Genomic DNA, 20,765 nt, shown 5'->3' on the forward strand with positions numbered 1-20,765 from the left:
AATTTACTATTTACAATTTATTTACAACCACTTGATGTAGGTCGTGGAATATAGTTCCTTGATAGGAACACACTGTTTCCACGCATACATTTTCCACGCAAAGTGAGATTCCACATGGGTTTACAACTGAAAGATAAAAACTTCACATGAGAAGTGGCGTGTGTTATGTGATGTAATGTTACAAACCCATGTAAGACCTCATGTGAAAGATAAAAAGTGTAGAAAGTTGCAAACCCATGTAAAATCTCGCTTTGCGTAGAAAATGTATGTGTGGAAACAGTGAAGCCCCCCCGAAGGGGGAGCAGTTGGACCCCCCCGTAGAGGGGGGCGGAACACACTGCCTCCTACATACATTTTCCACGCGAAGCGAGGTTCTACATGGATTCGCAACTTTCTACACTTTTTATCTTTCAGTTGCAAACCCATATGGAACCTCACTTCGCGTGGAAAATGTATGCGTAGAGGCAGTGTATTCCGCCCCCCCCTACGGGGGGGCTTTGCCATCAAGAAACTATATAATACACATGATCTGGATTGAATCTTGTTTTGCGTAGAAATTCGTAAACACATTCAATCGAGATTCAATCAATTTTGATTTTTTGGCAGGAAAAATGTGATACAAATTTTATGTTCCTTTTCTAGATGATACTTTTAAAATAAACAAAATGGATATTTTTGAGAGAGTTTTGAAGTAAAAATAAACATTGACATAATACTTATATAAAGCCGGTAAAATATATTAGCATAATAGTTTGTTCTTTAAAATATTTTTTTTAATGTTTAATAGTATTCAAAAGAGCATTTTAAGTATATGTTTTTATTAAATTAAACTGCATATCTAAAGACAGTTTTTTTTAGCATTATTTAACATATTTTTTTTACTATTTCTTGTGATATAAAACCATTCTTAGTTAAGTCTAAGTATTCATATTTATTACATAATATGTATAACATGATATGTATTGCATAATATGTATTTGTTAATGTGTCTCTATATATAGAGACACATTAACTATATGTATATATGTATATATGTGTATATGTGTGTATTTGTGTATATGTATATATGTGTCACTGTGTATATGATTTGTGTATATTATTATGTATATGAGTATATTGTTATCAATATTGTTATATTGCTGCGATTTTAAAACTCATTTACGTATATTGCGCGGTTTCTTTATACTAATTCAAATAAAATATGACGAATTTAAGTGATTAAAATGTACGTGAATTTTACACCGATAATTTATATATATATATATATAATCTAGAATTTATATATACATATTAGTATTAATGTTAATTTATATATATTATATTTTTTATATATATTATATTTTTAATATATATTATATTATATTATATATATTATATTTAAGGAAACATTATGTAAACATTATTGCTCAAATAAATGTTATCTGTTTTAATCCATCTGATTTAATCCATTTTACCTGTATTAATCCAGAGAAATGTAATAAAATGTAAACATATAATCTTAAAACCTTTTTATTTCTCGACTATTTTTTTTCTTTTATAGTTTTTATCTTATTCAAATTCCAGCTTTACAAAAAAATTCAGCATTTCTCTAAATTTACCTTAATATTATAATTATTTAACCGCTCTAGGACCGCTCATTCAATGTACTTTTACAATTTTCAAGATTTTCGCCTTCTAATACGTAGGTTGCTCCGAAAGTTTCCGCAAAAATCGTATAAAAACATATAATTAATTTCTGAAATTTAAGGCTTTATTGTTTTTCAAAATACTCTCCGTTACGATGAATACACTTTTCCAGTCGATGAAACCAATCGTCGAAGCATTTTGTTCATTTTTCTGGAGGCCTCAAACACCAGATTTTCGAACGCCTCCACCGCCGTATCTGTCGTGTTAAACTTCAAACCACGCATTTTATCCTTGATGTATGCAAATAGAAAAAAGTCACAAGATGCCAAATCGGAAGGTGGATGAGTCATCAATTGTATACATGCAGCCATAAACTCAGTTGTCTTCTCTGCGTTGTGCAACAATGCGTTATCTTGGTGCAAGATAATGCGTAATCTTGGCCAAGATAATCATATAGAATTGTTCTGATTTGAGTCATACCAATGCCTAGAGACACCTTAATTTCTCTGTAGGTCGTATGATGATCTTCCTGCAGTAAGTTGTGCACAGCATCGACGTTCTCTGGAGTGACCGCCGTAGCAGGATGGCTTTCACGAGATTCGTCACTGAGCTCTACTCGACCGCGCTTGAAGTTCGCATACCACTCATAAACAGTTCTTTGGGATGATGCTTCATTGCCAAAAGCCAAACGAAGACTTTCGACGCACTGTAGCGGAGTTAGCGACTTCTTAAAGTCGTAAAATATCATCGCACGAAAATTTTCTCGTGAGAAATTCATTTTTTTTTCGAAAGCGTCAACTTTGAACACATCTCACGGCTGAACAAATGAAGATTTTTTGATGCATCAAAAGACAAAGTGTCATTAAACATGTGAAATAAAGTGAATCTATCAACAGTTTTGATACGATACGACGCCTAATGCCATTTTGCAGAAACTGTCGGAGTAATCTACTCCGGAGTATATCATCTAAGTAAGCCTTGATTTTCTTAAAACCTTTTAACACTTGATCCATTATGGACTAAAAAATAAGAGCTGTTGTATTTATACCGAAACATAGACGCTGAAAACGCCATAATTCCATGTGCATATTGATTGTTAATAATGGTTGACTAGCTTCGCTGACAGACAATTGTAGATACGTGTTTTTAAAATCTAACTTACGAAAAACTTTACATCCAACTAAATCATTAAATATCTCTTCGGCCAATAATAACGGATACTGATCCATTCTGACTTGTGAGTTTACTTTATTGTTTTTAAATCTACGCACAATCTCATTTCATTATTTTTACAAGGAACGCATACAATAGGACTTGCCCATTCCAAAGATGAGACTTTTAAAATAATATTTTGCTTTTCTAAATTTGAAAACTCATTTTCAATAGCCTGTCTGAAAACGTATGGTACTGAATATGGTCTGTGAAATACTGGAACTGTCTTATTTTTCAGATTAATATTCACCGTAAAACCTTTTATGGGTAAGTTTGACTCTAATGTAATATTAGGAAACTTCGTGAAGATTTCGCTATTGACTGACAAACTCTTTAAATCTTGACTAATAGCAAGGACTGATTGCTGAGACATAATTTGATTGCGCCAATTAAGCGTAAAAAACTAAAACATCTAGCTAATCTCCACCAATTAATGGCGTTGATAACTTATTATTTGAAATAACTAATGGAAAATTACGAATCTTATTAAGATACTTTACAATGTAACACCTTACAATATAAATTTTAATAAAGATTTCATGAAAGGTACAATCCTAGCCCATTTTTTATATGGGGACGTTCTTGAATCAGAGCATTACACGCGCTATCGGCGGCTCCGCCGTCGAACCTCGAGCGGTAGTAAAGAAGATAGGGGCGTCGTCTCGGAAATTGATTCAAAATGTGCATCTAATTCCGAGCGCTGCTTTACATTAACGTTAATTTGATCCATAGCTTCCAAAATCTGATTGTTTACAGCTCTTAATGCTATATTGCACTTTCTTAGACTAACATACGACAAATATAAATTTTTTGTATCTATTATAAGACATGACTGTAAGGCACAATGATACACTAGCCTGCGTCAATTTCAAATCTATGCGTGACATTATCGATTAATAAATTTATCTTTACCAAACTAGATATTAATGATACGCTCCCAGTTATTATTTCCACTGTGTTGATAGTGTTGGATTGATCTTTTTCTTCGTGCTGGACCTTGATCTTGCTTTTTGATCTGCAGATTGCAGACACATCACCTTGTTTCATCTTGTTTCATCATCACCTTGTTTCCACATTGGAAACATAACCACTGCTGTTTTTAAGCTGGACACTCATTTGTCTTATGCTGACTGCGACCACATCTTGTACAGTTTCCTTTGTTGAGTAGGCGTTGAATATCTGACTTAGCCTTTGTTGCCTTCGAACCTTGCTGACTTCGCTGATTCTTTATTTTGTTGACATTAGATACAGCATGTACTAGGCCTTCGCTCTACCAATTTAGATTTTGCTGATACTGTTTCATAATCCAAACATATCTTAGATGCTTGTGCAAAGTACATGTTGGTTGGTTTCGCCAATAACTTCCTTATTAAGAACTCATCGTTTAGATCTATGATAAGTCTGTCTCTTAAGGCTGAGACTCTCTGTAATTACAAGTAATTGCCATTTGTTTCAGAGCCAGAATATATTCCATGATAGTTTTCGTATATAATTGCGACCTTCTACTAAATTGGCATATCTATCAATATCAAGTCAGCATATCTTTTACCTGCTTTTATAGACTTTTCCAGTAAAAGATTATTTTTTAATATGGTATAAAGTTCGGCCCCGATGACAACTATTAAAGCTGACTTTCTCATTCTCGGGTACCTTATTAACTTTAAAAAATGCTGTGAACCTATCGATATAATTTTCGAAAGATTCGACTTGTAACTTGTAATTGTGGCACCTGGGCGATATTTACGGACTTCTTTTCTGAAGATGTTCCCGTAGGAGGTTGAATTGACTTCAACATCTCGACTTAGTTTTCTTTCGGACGATTTCTTTTGACACACCTTCTTCACACCAGATCCTTCTTCTTCTTTCTTCTTTTATTCTTCATTTATTACGAAACTTAGTACGTGCCTTGTTGCCAAAATATGCTGTGTCCTTATGGTAACAGGAACAGATACACAGGAACTGATACACAGGAACTAATACACTTAACTAAATACTTTAATTTAACTTTATTGATTGTAACGATAGAATATGGGCGTATGCTACATGTCGCTAGACTGCACTGAGCTTATTATTACTACACCTGATGGCGCTGCGAGTCACATACTCTTAGGTCTGCTCTTTATAGCAGAACTGGCTGCACTAGTTCAGAGTTCATCTTTCTCCTTCCAATGTAGAGGGAAAAAGATAAACTCTGAACTAATGCAGCCAGTTCAACTATAAAGAACAGACCTCTTTTAGAACACATTTTAGCTGCTTACCTTGGTCTTTCCGGAACTGGTCGAACCCACCAGCATCAATCCATTACGCAACAGCGTCATTTCGTAAAGCTGAATCACTTTTTGAACAAAGCCTGTAATTAAAATTACACGCAATTGACTCGACAAAATAGTCAAACGAGTTACGGAAACTGTGAATAGTATTGATCCAAACTAGGTCTATTCTTTATAGCTGAACTGGCTGCATTAATTCAGAGTTCTTCTTTCTCTTTCCAATGTAGAGAAAAAAAGATAAACTCTGAACTAGTGCAGCCAGTTCAGCTGTAAAAAACAAATCTACTGTCTCGTCATATTTACGCGCGCTATTTTAAATTAGATACTTTAATACGAAAACACGTTTCGCATACTGATACTTATTTTTGTGATTTGCGTAATTTTGCAAAATAGATATATTAGAATATTATTTTTTGTGCCATAAAAAGTATATAAAATTCGCACCTTCACGAAAAAGGTAAGTAATAAAAAAATTATTTCAATTTTTTTTAATTATTATAAAAATATTATTCTTTTTTTAAGTTTTTATAAAAGTTTCACATTTTGTTTCTTTTATCTCACTTTAATTTATATTAAAATATCAAAAATATAAATTTAATAAGGTATGAATATATTAAATTAAATTATTTATCTATGCCATTTATATGAAATTAACAGTAATAATTAAGGATTTATACGTACATAATTATAATACATTCTAAATTTAATAGCAAAATATGGTTCAACGAAGCAAATATTTAAACATACAATAATTAAATGTATACAATAATTAAAAGTATTTAAATCAAACACAAGATTATACTAAATATGTAGGGCCGACAAAGAAATCACCGTTGTAAATACGTGCGCGATCGGCGGTCTTAAAGCGACAGTGATCAAAATATGAAACTTTCCGCTAAATCGGCCACCCTTTGATGCGTTAAAAATCAATATCTTACCGCCGAAACGGTATAAAACTCAAACTGGCATGTTCGAGAGATCATACTGTTACTGCTCGCTGTCGAACGTAGACACTATATTATGCTCATATTAATCGAGTCTTGAAGTTTTATTTCATTTCTCTTCCCGATTTCTCATATATATCTGCATTATTGAATGCATATAAAATTTACTCAGTTATTAAAAGCACAATTATTATCACACACAATTTTATGAAAATTTATGCGAACTTTTATTTATTATGTGAAACAGAACGCAAGACTAGATTACTTATGCATATTAAAATTAATATGATATGAATATATTATATCAAATTATTTATCTGTGCCTTTTATAAAACTAACAGTAATAATTTATAATTCCAATTCTGTTTGCAAAAATCAATAAAAGAAAGAAAAATATTATCATATATAAGTTTCGCGGGCTTATGTGACATAATAGTTATATATATAATTAATAAACTTTCTTTGATTTATATTATTTTGTTGTCTGAGAAAATATGACTTTTAGTATGATTCTAAACTCTTCTGTCTTGCAAATTCTATTCGTTTCTGTGTGCTTATACGCAGTAAAGCATCTAATCATATGCTAAATCACATTATCTATCTCATTAGAAAATATTTTTCAAATATAAATAATTAACATTATTAACATTTCATTAAAGAAATTTATAATAAATTAATATTATTTTGTATTATTAAGTAAAATATCAATATTAATAAAATTTTTATAAATATAGAAAAATGAAAAAATAATCCTTCTACCGCAAATAAAAGTGACTTTAATGCAATGATATGATTTATTGCAAGCAGAAGTCTTTTAAGTGCGAACTAAATGCGATATTGGCTCGAAAGTTCCAGCATCAAAAGCTAAATTAATTTGTCCGTCTAAAAGAGAGAGAACAAATTCTTATTCACTTTTTAATTAAACAAAACATCAATAAAACATACATTCGTTTAATGTAATTTATACGTCACCATATTATTCGTTTATAAAATAGTGTATGTCAACCACAAAAAAACAGTGAATGTGGAATATTTAAAAAAACTTTCAAATATGATAATATGCAAGTATATTTTGTATTTTATTTTGTTCATTAACGTTTCTTTAATGTGATTTTTTATGCACGGTATAAAGTTATAGATATATTTTACTAATTTGTGAATAAAGAGAAAGAAATTCACATTCGACTGATGTATAATAGAAAATGTAAAAATAAATCATTTTTAATTTAAATATTTTAAATAAAGATTTTATATTTTGTAGAAGAGATTTAAGAATATATATTTTCTTTATATACAGGGTGTCTGACAATTGCTGAATCACCTCTCGGGTGCAGGTAGAGCGGGTTAAACCGAGTAGAAAAGTTCTCTATCGTTTTGCGAGTTTCGCAATAATTAATTTTAAATTAATTATATAAGATCGACCAATTCGCGCGAGTCTAAGCGCGCGGCGAGAAGAGACTCGTGGCAGTACAACCCACCGTTATTTGGTTACTAGGCGCGCGACGAAGCGGTGAGAGGAACGCTTTAAACATAGCAACGTACAAGCGACGCGTAGCGCTGAAACTGTCCCGCATTATTTTCGTTATCAAAAGAAATAAAATAATTAATGATAATTAATTAATAATTAATAATAAAAAATAATAATAAATACATAATAAATAAATAATAAGTAATTAATAATGATAAATAAATAATAAATAAATAAAAATAAATCTTATAGCAAATATTATTATGCTATCATTTCCACACCACCTTGCGGTAGATAACACGGCGCATTTTTTTTAAAGTGGTATCCCCAATAGGTCTAATCCACTCTCATAATTTAATGTAAAAATTGTTCGAAGTGCCTTCCTCGTTCTCGTAAACAGAGTTCGGCCCTTCGAGTAATATTGCGTGTCGCGCGATATGCCATTTCCGGAGTGATGGTATTGAAAGCTGGAAGAATTGCTTCTCGTACTTCAGCTTCTGTACCATCACGCCTGTACTCGACTAAATGTTTGATATGTCCCCAAACGAAATAATCGAGTACATTAAGATCTCAAGAAGCACGTTGGATGAACATCTGTTGCTGTAGAGCAATAAATAATGAAATAGAAAAAAATAAATTTGATAACAAATGAATGTTATAGACTTTTTTATTCATTTTTTTCTATCTTATTATTTATTGCTCTACAGCAGCGCTCGGAATTAGTTGCACATTTCGGACCGATTCAGGAGACGACGCCTCCTGTTCCCTCACTACCGCTCGGCCACTGGCGGCCGAGCCGCCGATAGCTCTAGCGCAGGAGCGTTTTATATAAGAAATAGGCTGGGTTGTTGAGGCACCTCTCAGAAAATAGTAATATTTTCTTTGCTACATAAATAATGTTTATTTTTAATAATTAAATATATATATATTATGTATTAATGAAAATAAACATTATTTATGTAGTGAAGAAAATGTTACGATTTCCTGAGAGATGCCTAAACCAGTGCTGTCAGCAATTTGCAACTTTCGGCCGGATTTCTCGATGCACGCCTACTGCTCCCCCTTCTACTGCTCGCACGTTGACAACGCGCCGCCGGACACTCGTAACTAAGGAGCGCGACGCTTTGTCTCAGGACCGTGCGTATTGTTTACAGTGTAAACGATTTAGAAAATGTAATTAATTAATTCTTTATTTTTGCAAATATTCTTTGTTTCGTTCTGTATCTGTAAATTTTACTTTCCCTACGCGATTTATTTTCTTATTATCTTGTTAGTGGAATAGGTCTACTGGAAAAACCACTTTAAAAAAAACGCATCATTAATAGTACCTCATGGGTGATGTGGAAATCTATTTCGTTTAATTCTATTATAATTATTATTTTATATACATATAATGATTTTAAATAAATCAATATAATTAAAAAAGCACATTAAAAACTTTAAATAATAATATAGTAAAGTAATAATTATTATATATACAGGGGGTGTCTGGCAATAATCGCCCCACCGGTCATATACAGGTAGAGGAGGTCAAATCGAGTAGAAAAGTCCTTTACCATTTTTTAATTTTTATAATAAGTACTGAGTAATTAACGAAAAAAGATCGGCGAATCCGCGCGAGTGAAGCGCGCGCGGTGAGAAGGACGTCCCACTGCTACGCGATCACTAGGACACAAGGATCTAGCGTTACGCGCCGCTCGTATGTTGCCATTGTCATTTGTAGAGCGCTCCTCCCAACGCTTCATCGCGCGCCTAGTGATCGCATAGCAGTGGGATGTCCTTCTCACCGTGCGCGCTTTACTCGCGCGGATTCGCCGATCTTTTTTCGTTAATTACTCAGTACTTATTATAAAAATTAAAAAATGGTAAAGGACTTTTCTACTCGATTTGACCTCCTCTACCTGTATATGACCGGTGGGGCGATTATTGCCAGACACTCTGTATATATATATAGTAATAAAATAATTTATGCAATTATTAAAATACCAAGAAAAAATGTCAATAACTTTTGCAGTATTGTTAGACAATTAGATTGTGTCTTATGATCCTACAATTTTTATATTACGCACGGTCCTGAGACAAAGCGTCGCGCTCCTTAGTTACGAGTGTCCAGCGGCGCGTTGTCAACGCGCGAGCAGTAGGAGGGGGAGCAGTAAGCGTGCATCGAGAAATCCAGCCGAAAGTTGCAAATAGCTGACAGCACTGGCCTAAACAATTCAGCCTATTTTTAATATAAAACGCTCCTGCGCCAGAGCTATCGGCGGCTCGGCCGCCAGTGGCCGAGCGGTAGTGAGGGAACAGGAGGCGTCGTCTCCTGAATCGGTCCGAAATGTGCAACTAATTCCGAGCGCTGCTGTAGAGCAATAAATAATAAGATAGAAAAAAATGAATAAGAAGGTCTATAATAAAGGTCTATAACATTCATTTGTTATCAAATTCATTTTTTTCTATTTCATTATTTATTGCTCTACAGCAACAGGTGTTCATCCAACGTGCTTCTTGAGACCTTAATGTACTCGATTATTTCGTTTGGGGACATATCAAACATTTAGTCGAGTACAGGCGTGATGGTACAGAAGCTGAAATACGAGAAGCAATTCATCCAGCTTTCAATTGGCTCCTGAGCCAGAGCTATCGGCGGCTCGGCCGCCAGCGGCCGGGCGGTAGTGGGGGAATAGGAAGCGTTATCTCCTGAATCGGCCCGAAATGTGCAATTAATTCCGAGTGCTGCTCTACAGCAATAGGTGCTCATCCAACGTGCTTCTTGAGAAATCTCAATTAGAAGTGTTAGAAAGTTAGTTATACTTGTTTTTAAAACTCGCGCTAGTGCGGCGCTACAGTGACACTTATTTTCTTCTTTAAGCCTTGCTTCTTTTGTCTCGCCCCCTAGCAATTGCCTTTGTACCTTGCTTTCTGGCTCGCCCGAACCTCTGTAAGAATAAAGGTGTGGTTTTGTACAAATTCTCTCTTTAATTCTCTGAAGAGATATAATCAGCTCCTTTCTTTCTCTTCTGTGTGTGCGGGGTCGAATGTGCGCATAATATTAATAAACATAACAGGTTATGGGCCCAGGAATTGCCCAGCAATTGCCCAGTTATAAAAATTGAATCGACTAACCTCACACTGACGAAAAGGAGGAATAATCTCAACTCAATGGAGGAAGATAAGCATCGAGTATCACTCTTCGATGATACAAATTATAACAACTGGAAGTTTCAAATGGAAGTATTGCTGGAAGAGCTCAGTTTGAAAAAACATATCGAATCTCAAGTATTAGACGCTGAAATAAAAGCTGGAGAGACACAAGAGGCTTACAATTCGCGAATGGTAAGTCCAAAGAGAAAAGACACGAAATGCAAGTCCCAAATAGTCCAAAGGATAGCAGATTCGCATTTAGAGTACGCAAAAGATAAGTTATTTACTTTTGACATCTGGACGGAATTAAAAAATGTATTTGAACGACGAAGTGTAGCTAGTCAATTACTCTTACGCAAAAAATTATTGTTAATGAAATTTAAACCTTCGGTTGAGTCTTTATCGTCGCATTTCCTAAAATTTGAATTGTTTGTACGTGAACTTAAGTCCACAGGAGCGAACATGGAAGAAACGGACATTGTGTGTCATTTACTCTTAACAATGCCCCCTGAATATAATGTCATAGTGACGGTGTTGGAAACGTTATCAAAAGAATCATTGACTCTAAGTTTTGTCAAAAATCGTCTCCTTGATGAAGAGTCTAAACGGAAAGGAAATGTTAAATTAACGAAGAACGAAGCACAGCATTATACAGCATTTACTTCATCGACGAATGACAGTCGGAAAAATATACACACTGGAAACAAACATTTCTATAACAGGTGTTACAAATGTAGTGCATATGGTCATCGCCGGTCGGAATGTAAGAAACCGAAGCAACAGCCTGAAGGAATTCGACAGAACAGATATAAGGAAAAGCAAGCAAATCTCGCGGCAGATGCAGATATTTAAAGCAGTCAGTTTTTCAGCAATAATTAATGATATAAAACATGAAAAGGATTCTACCTGGATTTTAGATTTCGGAGTATTAGAGCATTTAACCAGGGATGAAAAGCTTCTGCAAAATACAAGATTATTGACACAACCTACAAAAATTCGTATTGCAAAAGCAGGTACAACGTTAATGGCAAATAAAGTAGGCACTATTTATGGAAAAACTATTGTTAACGGAAAGGAAATTGAAGTCACTGTTAAAAATGTCCTCTATGTGCCTAAATTAGAATTTAACTTGTTGTCAGTGCCAAAACTTGAAGCAAATGGTTTCAAAGTTGTTTTTGAAAATAGAAAAGGAAAAATACAAAAGGATACTTAAGTTTATGCAGTAGCGTACAGAAGACATCAAGTATATGAATTGGAATTAATGAGCTTGGCTAAAATAGCAACTGTCGTACAAGTAATGATGCTAAAATCTGGCATGAATGTTACGGACATATAGGACTTAATAATCTAAAAAGGGTCGCAACAATGGTGGACGGAATAGATTCCACAAAATTGGAACTAACAAATAATAAAATCTGTCATACCTGTATAGAGGGAAAGCAAACGAAATTGCCTCACAATCAGGAAAGGACAAGAGCTAAACGTCCATTGGAACTCATACACAGCGATGTGATTGGACCAATTACACCCGAGTCACGAGAAGGTAATCGATATATACTGATATTTATCGACAATTACACACATTTTATAGTTGCGTATCTACTTAAAAGAAAAGGTGAAGTTTTCCACTACTTTAAAATTTATGAGGCTATGGTCACTGCACACTTTAATTCAAAAATCAGTAGATTTCGTTGTGACAACGGCCGGAAATATACATCTAAAGAAATGATCCAAGCGTTTCAAGAAAAAGGAATCCATATTGAATACATATTGAATTCGATATACGCTACAACAAAACGGCGTTGCCGAAAGGATGAACAGAACCATTCTTGATAAAGCTCGATGTATGATATTACATTCACAGCTAGATAAAAGTTATTGGGCGGAAGCAGTTCTAAGTGCAATTTATATTATTAATCGAAGTCCGACAGCAGCGTTGAAAAATATAGTTCCAGCGAAGTTATGGTATAATAAAAGGCCAGATGTAAGGAAACTAAAAGTCTTTGGATGCATTGCGTACATGCATGTACCTAAGGAATTAAATCCCAGGAAATTTGATTCTCAATCAAAAAATTGTATCATGGTGGGATACACAGATAATGGTTACCGCTTATGGTGTCCAGAAGAACAACGAATAATCTGTAGCCGAGATGTCATTTTTGATAAAACAAGATTTAAACATCATCAACCGTTTATCGGAACAAATGTTCAAGAGGAATTGGAATCTGAACATGAAGATGAAGAATTCACAACTGCAACGGAGGACGATCAAGAAGAAAGTTCATCTGAAACTAAATCTATTAATACAGGAATAAAAGATAAAACTGTAACTAACTCAAAAGTTGTAAACGAACAACCAGCTCCTCGTCGAAGTACTCGTGAAAAGAAAACACCTTGTTGTGGGTCCAAAGAACCACAACCAATTATTAATAATAAAATATATATATATATTAATAAAATATAAGAATATCTATTACATATCAGATTAAGATATCAAATAAGAACACTGACGATTCAGTGCGTTTCCGGCTCGTGCGAGACACCGGAGAATCGCGCAGCAAAAATGAAAATCTAATTAACTTTTTTAACGCGACAATACTGACAAACTATCGGATTTCGTCAGCAAGTTCGATCAAAAAAACCTTCAAAACTGCAATCAAGTGCAGTTTCGCGACTATAAAATCGCCGTCGCGAGATCACGACGGCGGGTCGAAAACTATCAGTCAAAAGGAACGGACGTATGTCCGTCGGGACCACAAATCTAGAAAATCGCGAATTATAACAAATCGCTAAAAGCGAATAAGAGTAACTTGAGGTTCCGTGATACTACACTAAGGCAAGGATTCCTGACGGAACTTAGTTTATCTATTAGTAAGGGAACTTGTAATAAATCAAGAAACCAATAAATATATGGGAGATTGTTTTTTTATTAAGAAGAACAAAAAAGGATTATTCCCGGATTCCCGGCCTAACTCCTCGGCAGATCCCGAACCCGTGCCCTATTACCAAGGGCACAACAATAATCTGGCAGCGGTGGAATCTGCCTCTCCTTCGGGACCAGGAACCCGGAACGTCCAGAGCCTGAAACAAAAAGAAAAAATTTAAGTGAGTGAAAATCAGTCGGTGGACAAGTTTCAATACGGAGATTATTGAAACGAGAAGACCCCGACCAACGCAGCAGTAAGCAGCCGAAAATTGAGTGCAAAATAGTCGGCGGACAAGTTTCAATACGGAGATTATTGAAACGAGAAGACCCCGACCAACGCAACGGTAAGCAGAGTAGCAGCGCAGCAGCAGACTATCCAGAGCCAAGCAGTGCCAAGCGGAGTCAGCGAAATAGGAGCCAGCCGCAGAAAGCAGCCGAGCGACCTACATCTACAGCCTACGATCTACAGCCGGACAGCGAACCGCAGCTAAGGACGAGGCAACGTGCGAGCGATCATACTACTACTACTGTAAGTCCGAACCATTATATAATATATAAAAACGCGTGAATGTACAAAAGCGAAAGCGACTCCGGTCCCATACGAAATAGGTCGTGGCTATTAAGCGACCAAGCGCGACACGCGATCCGCACAGCGTTAAACCCGATACGCATTATCGAAGACGCGACTCGCGACATAAGCGATAACGTACGCCGTACTCTACAATACACAAACTCGGACAGTGATACCGACGACGAATTATATGCAAACGTAGAGAATAAACGAGATTACACTTTCGGAGATATCGATTCGAGTTTAATTCCCGCTCTTAACGATACCGTGATAAAAATAAAAACTAAAAAGACTAGACCTTACATTAGTAAAACACCAAGCCGCGTGTCAGATTACAGCAAGTTTGAGCTAACATCATACGATAGTAGCATATTTGATCCGGACGAAATCCGTGAAAAAAGAAACGAAAAAATGTCTCAAAGAAGAAAGAGTGAGGCAGACATCGAAATAGAAAACGAAATATCCGCGTTAATAAAGCAAAAGAGAAAACGAAGCCGGCGGACTTCGAACGGGAACACGCCCAAAAACTAAAACTACTCAGAATTCAGCCACAGAAGAAGCATTGCACGTAATACGCGAACAGATTGCGACATTATTTGAGTATCTTCATGCGCACCATCACGAACGAAATCCGCGACAAGAACGCGAAACCGAAATTTCGTACGGTCGAACTACTGAAGACGTACGAAACAGACACTGACGCACCACGCTACATGACATCAAAAAACGCGATAAATTTAATACCTATTTTTGACGGTACGTCACGAACGAACTTAAAATCATTTCTAAGCGCTTGTACATGTGCAATGAAGTATGTAAAGCCCGAGTTCGAAGACGAGCTACTCGACGTCATAATGTCGACTAAACTGCGAGGCAGAGCATTAATAAATTTTGAGATCAAAGATATCAGATCGTTTGAACAGTTAAAAAACAAACTGGAAAGCTTTTACTACCCTAAGAGAAATCCTACATCAATTCAAATTGAATTTAATCATTTGAAACAACGACTCGGAAAAAGTGCAGTAGAATATGGGGCACGAGCAGACCATTTAGCGATGCAGCTATACGAATCTCTAACAGACAGTCCAGGAAAGACACCGCAAGATAAACGCGCTATATTAGATACCGTTAAACAGCTAGCGCTACAAAATTTTGTGTACGAACTGCGCGAGGATATACGAATGGTAATACGCGCGCAACGATATGCAACCCTGCAGGAAGCCATCAAAGGGGCCAAAGCAGAGGAAAAATTAAAGATAACCACGTGATTCCGCGTACAACGCGAATAAAAGTTTTAATAATCCTAAGGCATTTCAATGCCATAAATGCGGCAAGCAAGGACATTACGGTCGCGATTGCCGAACGAGCCGCTACGGTAATCAATTCACTTTGCCTAAACCGAGCGGATCGAGATTTAATACGCTGGATAAACATTGTAATTATTGCAAGAAATCCGGACATAACCGTACCGAATGTTGGATATTAAACGGAAAACCGAAATATACTAAAAATAAGAAAATAAATGAAGAATCAAACACGCGAAATACCATAAATAAAACTAATAAGCATCGCTGAAATCGACTGAAAACGACGATGCAGAAAGGAAAACAATTAAAGCAACAGCTAGGACAGTACGAAAGCATAAGGTACTAACAGCTGATGAGATAAACTATGCACACACTGAGCTCGATCTGATTTCACTACCCATGAATGAAGTGATTTACAATAAAATAAATATGTTGATCGACACAGGAGCTACCATGAGTCTAATAAAATTAAATAAATTGAAAGATGAAACCATAATATACGATAAAAAGATAACAATTATTGGCGCAATAGGGCACAAAGCAGATACTATAGGCGTAATGCAAGCAACTATTCCTTCTTGTTTAAAAACAAGAGATGTTAAACACGAGTTAAACGTGATAAAAGACGACTTTCCTATTGAATATGACGGAATCCTCGGAACCGACTTCCTACAAAAATATCAAGCATCTTGGGACTATACTATTAAAAAACTACGCATCGATAAAAATTTATTTACGCTTTTGCCATGCAAAAAATTTACTTTAGAAGCTAGAAGCGAAACTATCATAACAGCCATAACTAAAGAAAACACAGCAGGAATAATCCAAACAGTGGAAACTAGACCAGGAATATTTATCGAAAATTGCCTAGTCGAGCCAAAAAATAATAGTTGCCCGATTAGCATAATAAATACTACCGAAACTAAAATAGAAATGCAAGCTCCAGTAGTAGAAATTGAAGAAGTAAAGACAGAAGGAAATGCCGAGATATTAATAGCTCAAACGTATATACCGAAGGAAATTCCCTTGTCACGCATGCAACGAATTAAAGAGGCGCTTCGTCTCGATCACTTAAATAACGAAGAGCGAAAAACCTTACTTAAAATCTGCGAAGATTTCGATGACGTATTTCATCTAGAAGGAGAACCACTGACGGCTACCGCGGTCGCGAAACATGAGATAGCGACGCGTGCCGATTCAGCACCGGTCAACACTCGACCTGCCCGAGAAACATAAGACAGAGGTAAATCGACAAGTGTAGGAAATGCTAAAAAATAAAATTATTCAGCCGAGCAATAGCCAATGGAATGCTCCATTGCTAGTGGTGCCAAAAAAGACAGACGCTTCAGAAAAGGCAAAATTATGTGTAGTCGTAGATTTCCGAAAATTAAACGATTTAACAATCGGAGATTCATTCCCATTACCTAACATTACGGATATACTCGATCAATTAGGAAATTCGAAATATTTTTCGACGTTAGACTTAGCATCAGAGTATCACCAAATACCAATGGCCGGCAAAGATAAAGAAAAAACTGCATTCTCTACATGGGCACTATGAGTTTAATAGAATGCCCTTTGGATTAACAAACGCGCCCGCAACTTTTCAACGCCTAATGAATACAATTCTAACAGATGTACAAGGAATAAAGTGCCTAGTATATCTCGATGACATAGTGATATATGGAGCCAGTCTCCAAGAGCACAACCGTAGATTAGAAGACGTGTTGCGAAGAATACGAACCAACAATCTCAAATTACAACCCGATAAATGCGAGTTCCTTAGGAAAGAAGTTACTTATCTGGGGCATGTAATAGCTGAGAATGGGATCATGCCTGACCCAGAGAAATTAAAGGCGGTAAAAAATTTTCCGGTACCGAGAAAAATAAAAGACATACAATCTTTTATCGGACTTGCGGGATATTATCGAAGATTTATTGAAGATTTTTCAAAGATCGCTAAACCGCTAACCAAATTAACAAAAAAGGAAATAAAATTTGAATGGACAAACGAGCAACAAACCGCGTTTGATATCCTTAGAGAAAAGTTAATAACAGCATTAATCCTTAAATATCCGGACTTTAACGAAGAATTTCTATTAATTACCGACGCATCAGATTACGCATTGGAGCTATACTATAACAAGGCCTGATAGGACATGACCGTCCTATAGCATACGCCAGCCGAATACTCTCTCGAGCTGAGCAAAATTATAATACTACAGAAAAAGAATTACTAACTATAGTATGGGCAGTAAAACATTTCCGACCATACTTATACGGAACTAAATTCAAAATAGTTACCGATCATAAACCACTTGTATGGCTATTTAATGTAACTGATCCGGGATCAAGATTAATCCGTTGGAGATTAAAATTAGAAGAATACGATTATGAAATCATTCATAAGTCAGGGAAATCTAATACAAATGCAGACGCATTAAGTCGCAATGTGGCCGAAAAAATTTTTACGTTCCAAAAGGAAGAAAATAACGATGCACTTAAAATATATAGTGAAGAAGAAAAACGACGCATACTTTACGAATACCACGATGCACCTATAGAAGGGCATCAAGGAAAAGAAAGAACAATTAATCGTATACGCTTAAAACATAATTAAAAGGGACTAATAAAAGATGTCGAAAATTACATAGCCAAATGTGGCTTATGCCAGAAAAATAAATTATCACGACGAACAAAGGCACCGTTAATAATCACTGATACGCCAAAGAAATCTTTTGAAAAATGCGCTCTTGATATTGTAGGACCACTAACGATTACTGATAACGGAAATAAATACATCCTAACTTTTCAAGATAATCTGACTAAATTTAGTAAAGCTATACTAATTACTAGGGCGCGGATGTTCGTGCACGATCCCGTGTCGCGCGCAGAGAACCGCTGCATGCGAGTGAGTCGAGTATTCGCTAAGGTAGCATTTCTCAAGAAGACCCGATTGTCAATTCATCCGAATTCAATACATCTATCTCACTCGCACGCAGCGGTTCTCTGCGCGCGACACGGGATCGTGCACGAACATCCGCGCCCTACCAATTACTAATCAAGAAGCTAACACAATAGCTAAAGAATTTGTGACGAAAATAATATTAGAATACGGAATACTCGAAAAAATTTCAACAGATCAAGGTACCAACTTTGTAAGCGAAATATTCAAAAACGTGTGCAAATTGTTAAAGATAGAAAAAATACAAACAACTGCATATTATCCGGAAAGCAACGGAGCATTCGAACAATCACATAGAACGTTAGCAGAATATTTACGACATTATATTAACTCCGATCAAATAGATTGGGATGAGTGGATACCTTACGCGATGTTCACGTATAATACAACACCGCACACCGCGACAACCTATACTCCGTACGAATTAATATACGGACATCAAGCAACGCTTCCGACAGCATTAACCTATCCACCGAAAACTAGCTATACGTACGATAATTACGCCGCGGAACTAAGAGAAAAATTAAGAGCCGCACACCAAGTGGCAAAAGAAAATTTAAAGGTAAAAAAAATTAAAGCTAAAGATTATTATGATAAAAAGACTCAAGTAAGCACATTTAAACACTAAGACGAGGATGCTCGAAAAAACTTGACGCGTTATGGACAGGACCTTACGTAGTAATCGAGAAAAAATCAAGCGTTAACTACATTATTAAAAAAGGGCGAAAAACAATGCTGGTGCATGCAAACCGCATTAAGCATTTTATTGAAAACTAAATCACACTTACCGCATTATGGAGAATCGGGATAATCCTCGTTCTCACTGGCCTCCTCCTGGAGCCAAAAAACCCGGTTCAGGGTGCAAGTCGCCTCGAGTATGGTCAACATTGCACGTCGCCACTCTAGACACCCCATACGACGATGACGATGCCCACCAAATCGTCGAAATTGCCTCGACACCGCACTACGCAACCCTTTGATGAGTTCAAGGGTAAGGGCCGCCCTTTCGCAGCGAGTATGATATCGCTCCACCGAACCCTCAACGTAAGCGGGAACTACGTCCTCCAATAGCTCCGCCGTGGTTAGCTCACGCACAATCACTACTCGCCGGCCGGTCGTAGGCCGCACAACAATAATCAAATTTTCAAAAGAAAGATCCATCATTAGACACGATCTAACAAGAACTGACGCACAGTAGCACTCGCGCAAATTACAAGACCCTTCCAAAGGACGAAATACAGAACACACACATATAAGAATTATCTTAAAACCTTACACTTTTGATATAATATAACACGTAGCATAAAGAATAACGAACAAATAACACAACACGCCGCGAAAACGCAAATAAAAATATTAAACACAACGCTTACACACATAAATAAGCTAGAAGATACACTAGAACATAATAACGAATTATTAAAAAACGCTACAAAAAATATTTACAATTGAATCGCGGATGAAATTAAACGAGAAGATATATTAGAACACTTTCTAATAATAAACGCAATTTTGACTGATCTACAACGAGATATTCAAGATATTATTGACTTTCTGACACGAATACAAAACGGAATATTAAATCCAAAAATAACACCAATAGAAAAAATAATTTTTGAATTAAAAGAAGCGACACCTCATTTGCCTCAAGGAACACCATTTCCCTTTGGACTTAAAATAGAAGAATGGAATACCATCAAAAAATTAATTAACACAAGCGCATACTATGACAATACAAATATTTATACTATACTACAATTCCCTTTGATAACGTTTCCTAAATACAAAATAATAAAAATAATTCCTTTACCTATACATGACCATGACAATATTTTTGTTTTCACTGAAGTGAATCAACATATAATCGCGATAAATACAGACGGACCGACATACATGACTATAACGAAAGAAAACTTAGATAAATGTATTAATGTACACAATACATATTTATGCGAACCCTATAGTTCTATTTATATTATAAACACAAATTCTCTTTGCGAAATACAAGCGTACTCACACATAACAAAAAATACGGATAATTGCGATACGCGTTATATTAAGAGTAATCAAACTTTATGGATAGCATTAAGAACACCAAATACATGGTTGTACTCTACACTTAAGGAACAACAAATATATATACATTGTAAAAATAATAAAGAAACTGTTGTAGGTAAATTTGTAATGAATTACTTTGGAATCAGTACTTAAGTCTTCCAGTACAAGGTATTCAACTTCACTTCGTCAATGTTGACAGCGGACTCCCCTCTTTCGCCCAAAATACGTAGTCTTAACACATCTCTATATGCGTTCTGTTTCTGAAGCGCCGTCTATCGCTCAA

The 20,765-nt window shown here is 35.7% G+C and overlaps 1 protein-coding gene across 1 annotated transcript in view; it reads right to left on the reverse strand.

Moving 5' to 3' along the window:
* Positions 1-20,765, reverse strand: part of LOC105676984 (dynein axonemal heavy chain 1-like) — a 106,699-nt gene that overhangs the window by 67,774 nt on the left and 18,160 nt on the right. Inside the window, exon 23 of the mRNA XM_067356925.1 lies at positions 5,097-5,188. Within this exon, the coding sequence (XP_067213026.1) occupies positions 5,097-5,188 (92 nt within the window). The remainder of the gene's footprint in view (positions 1-5,096; positions 5,189-20,765) is intronic.

Source organism: Linepithema humile, chromosome 6, assembly GCF_040581485.1.
Source record: "Linepithema humile isolate Giens D197 chromosome 6, Lhum_UNIL_v1.0, whole genome shotgun sequence".
NCBI classification, from domain to species: Eukaryota; Metazoa; Arthropoda; class Insecta; order Hymenoptera; family Formicidae; genus Linepithema; species Linepithema humile.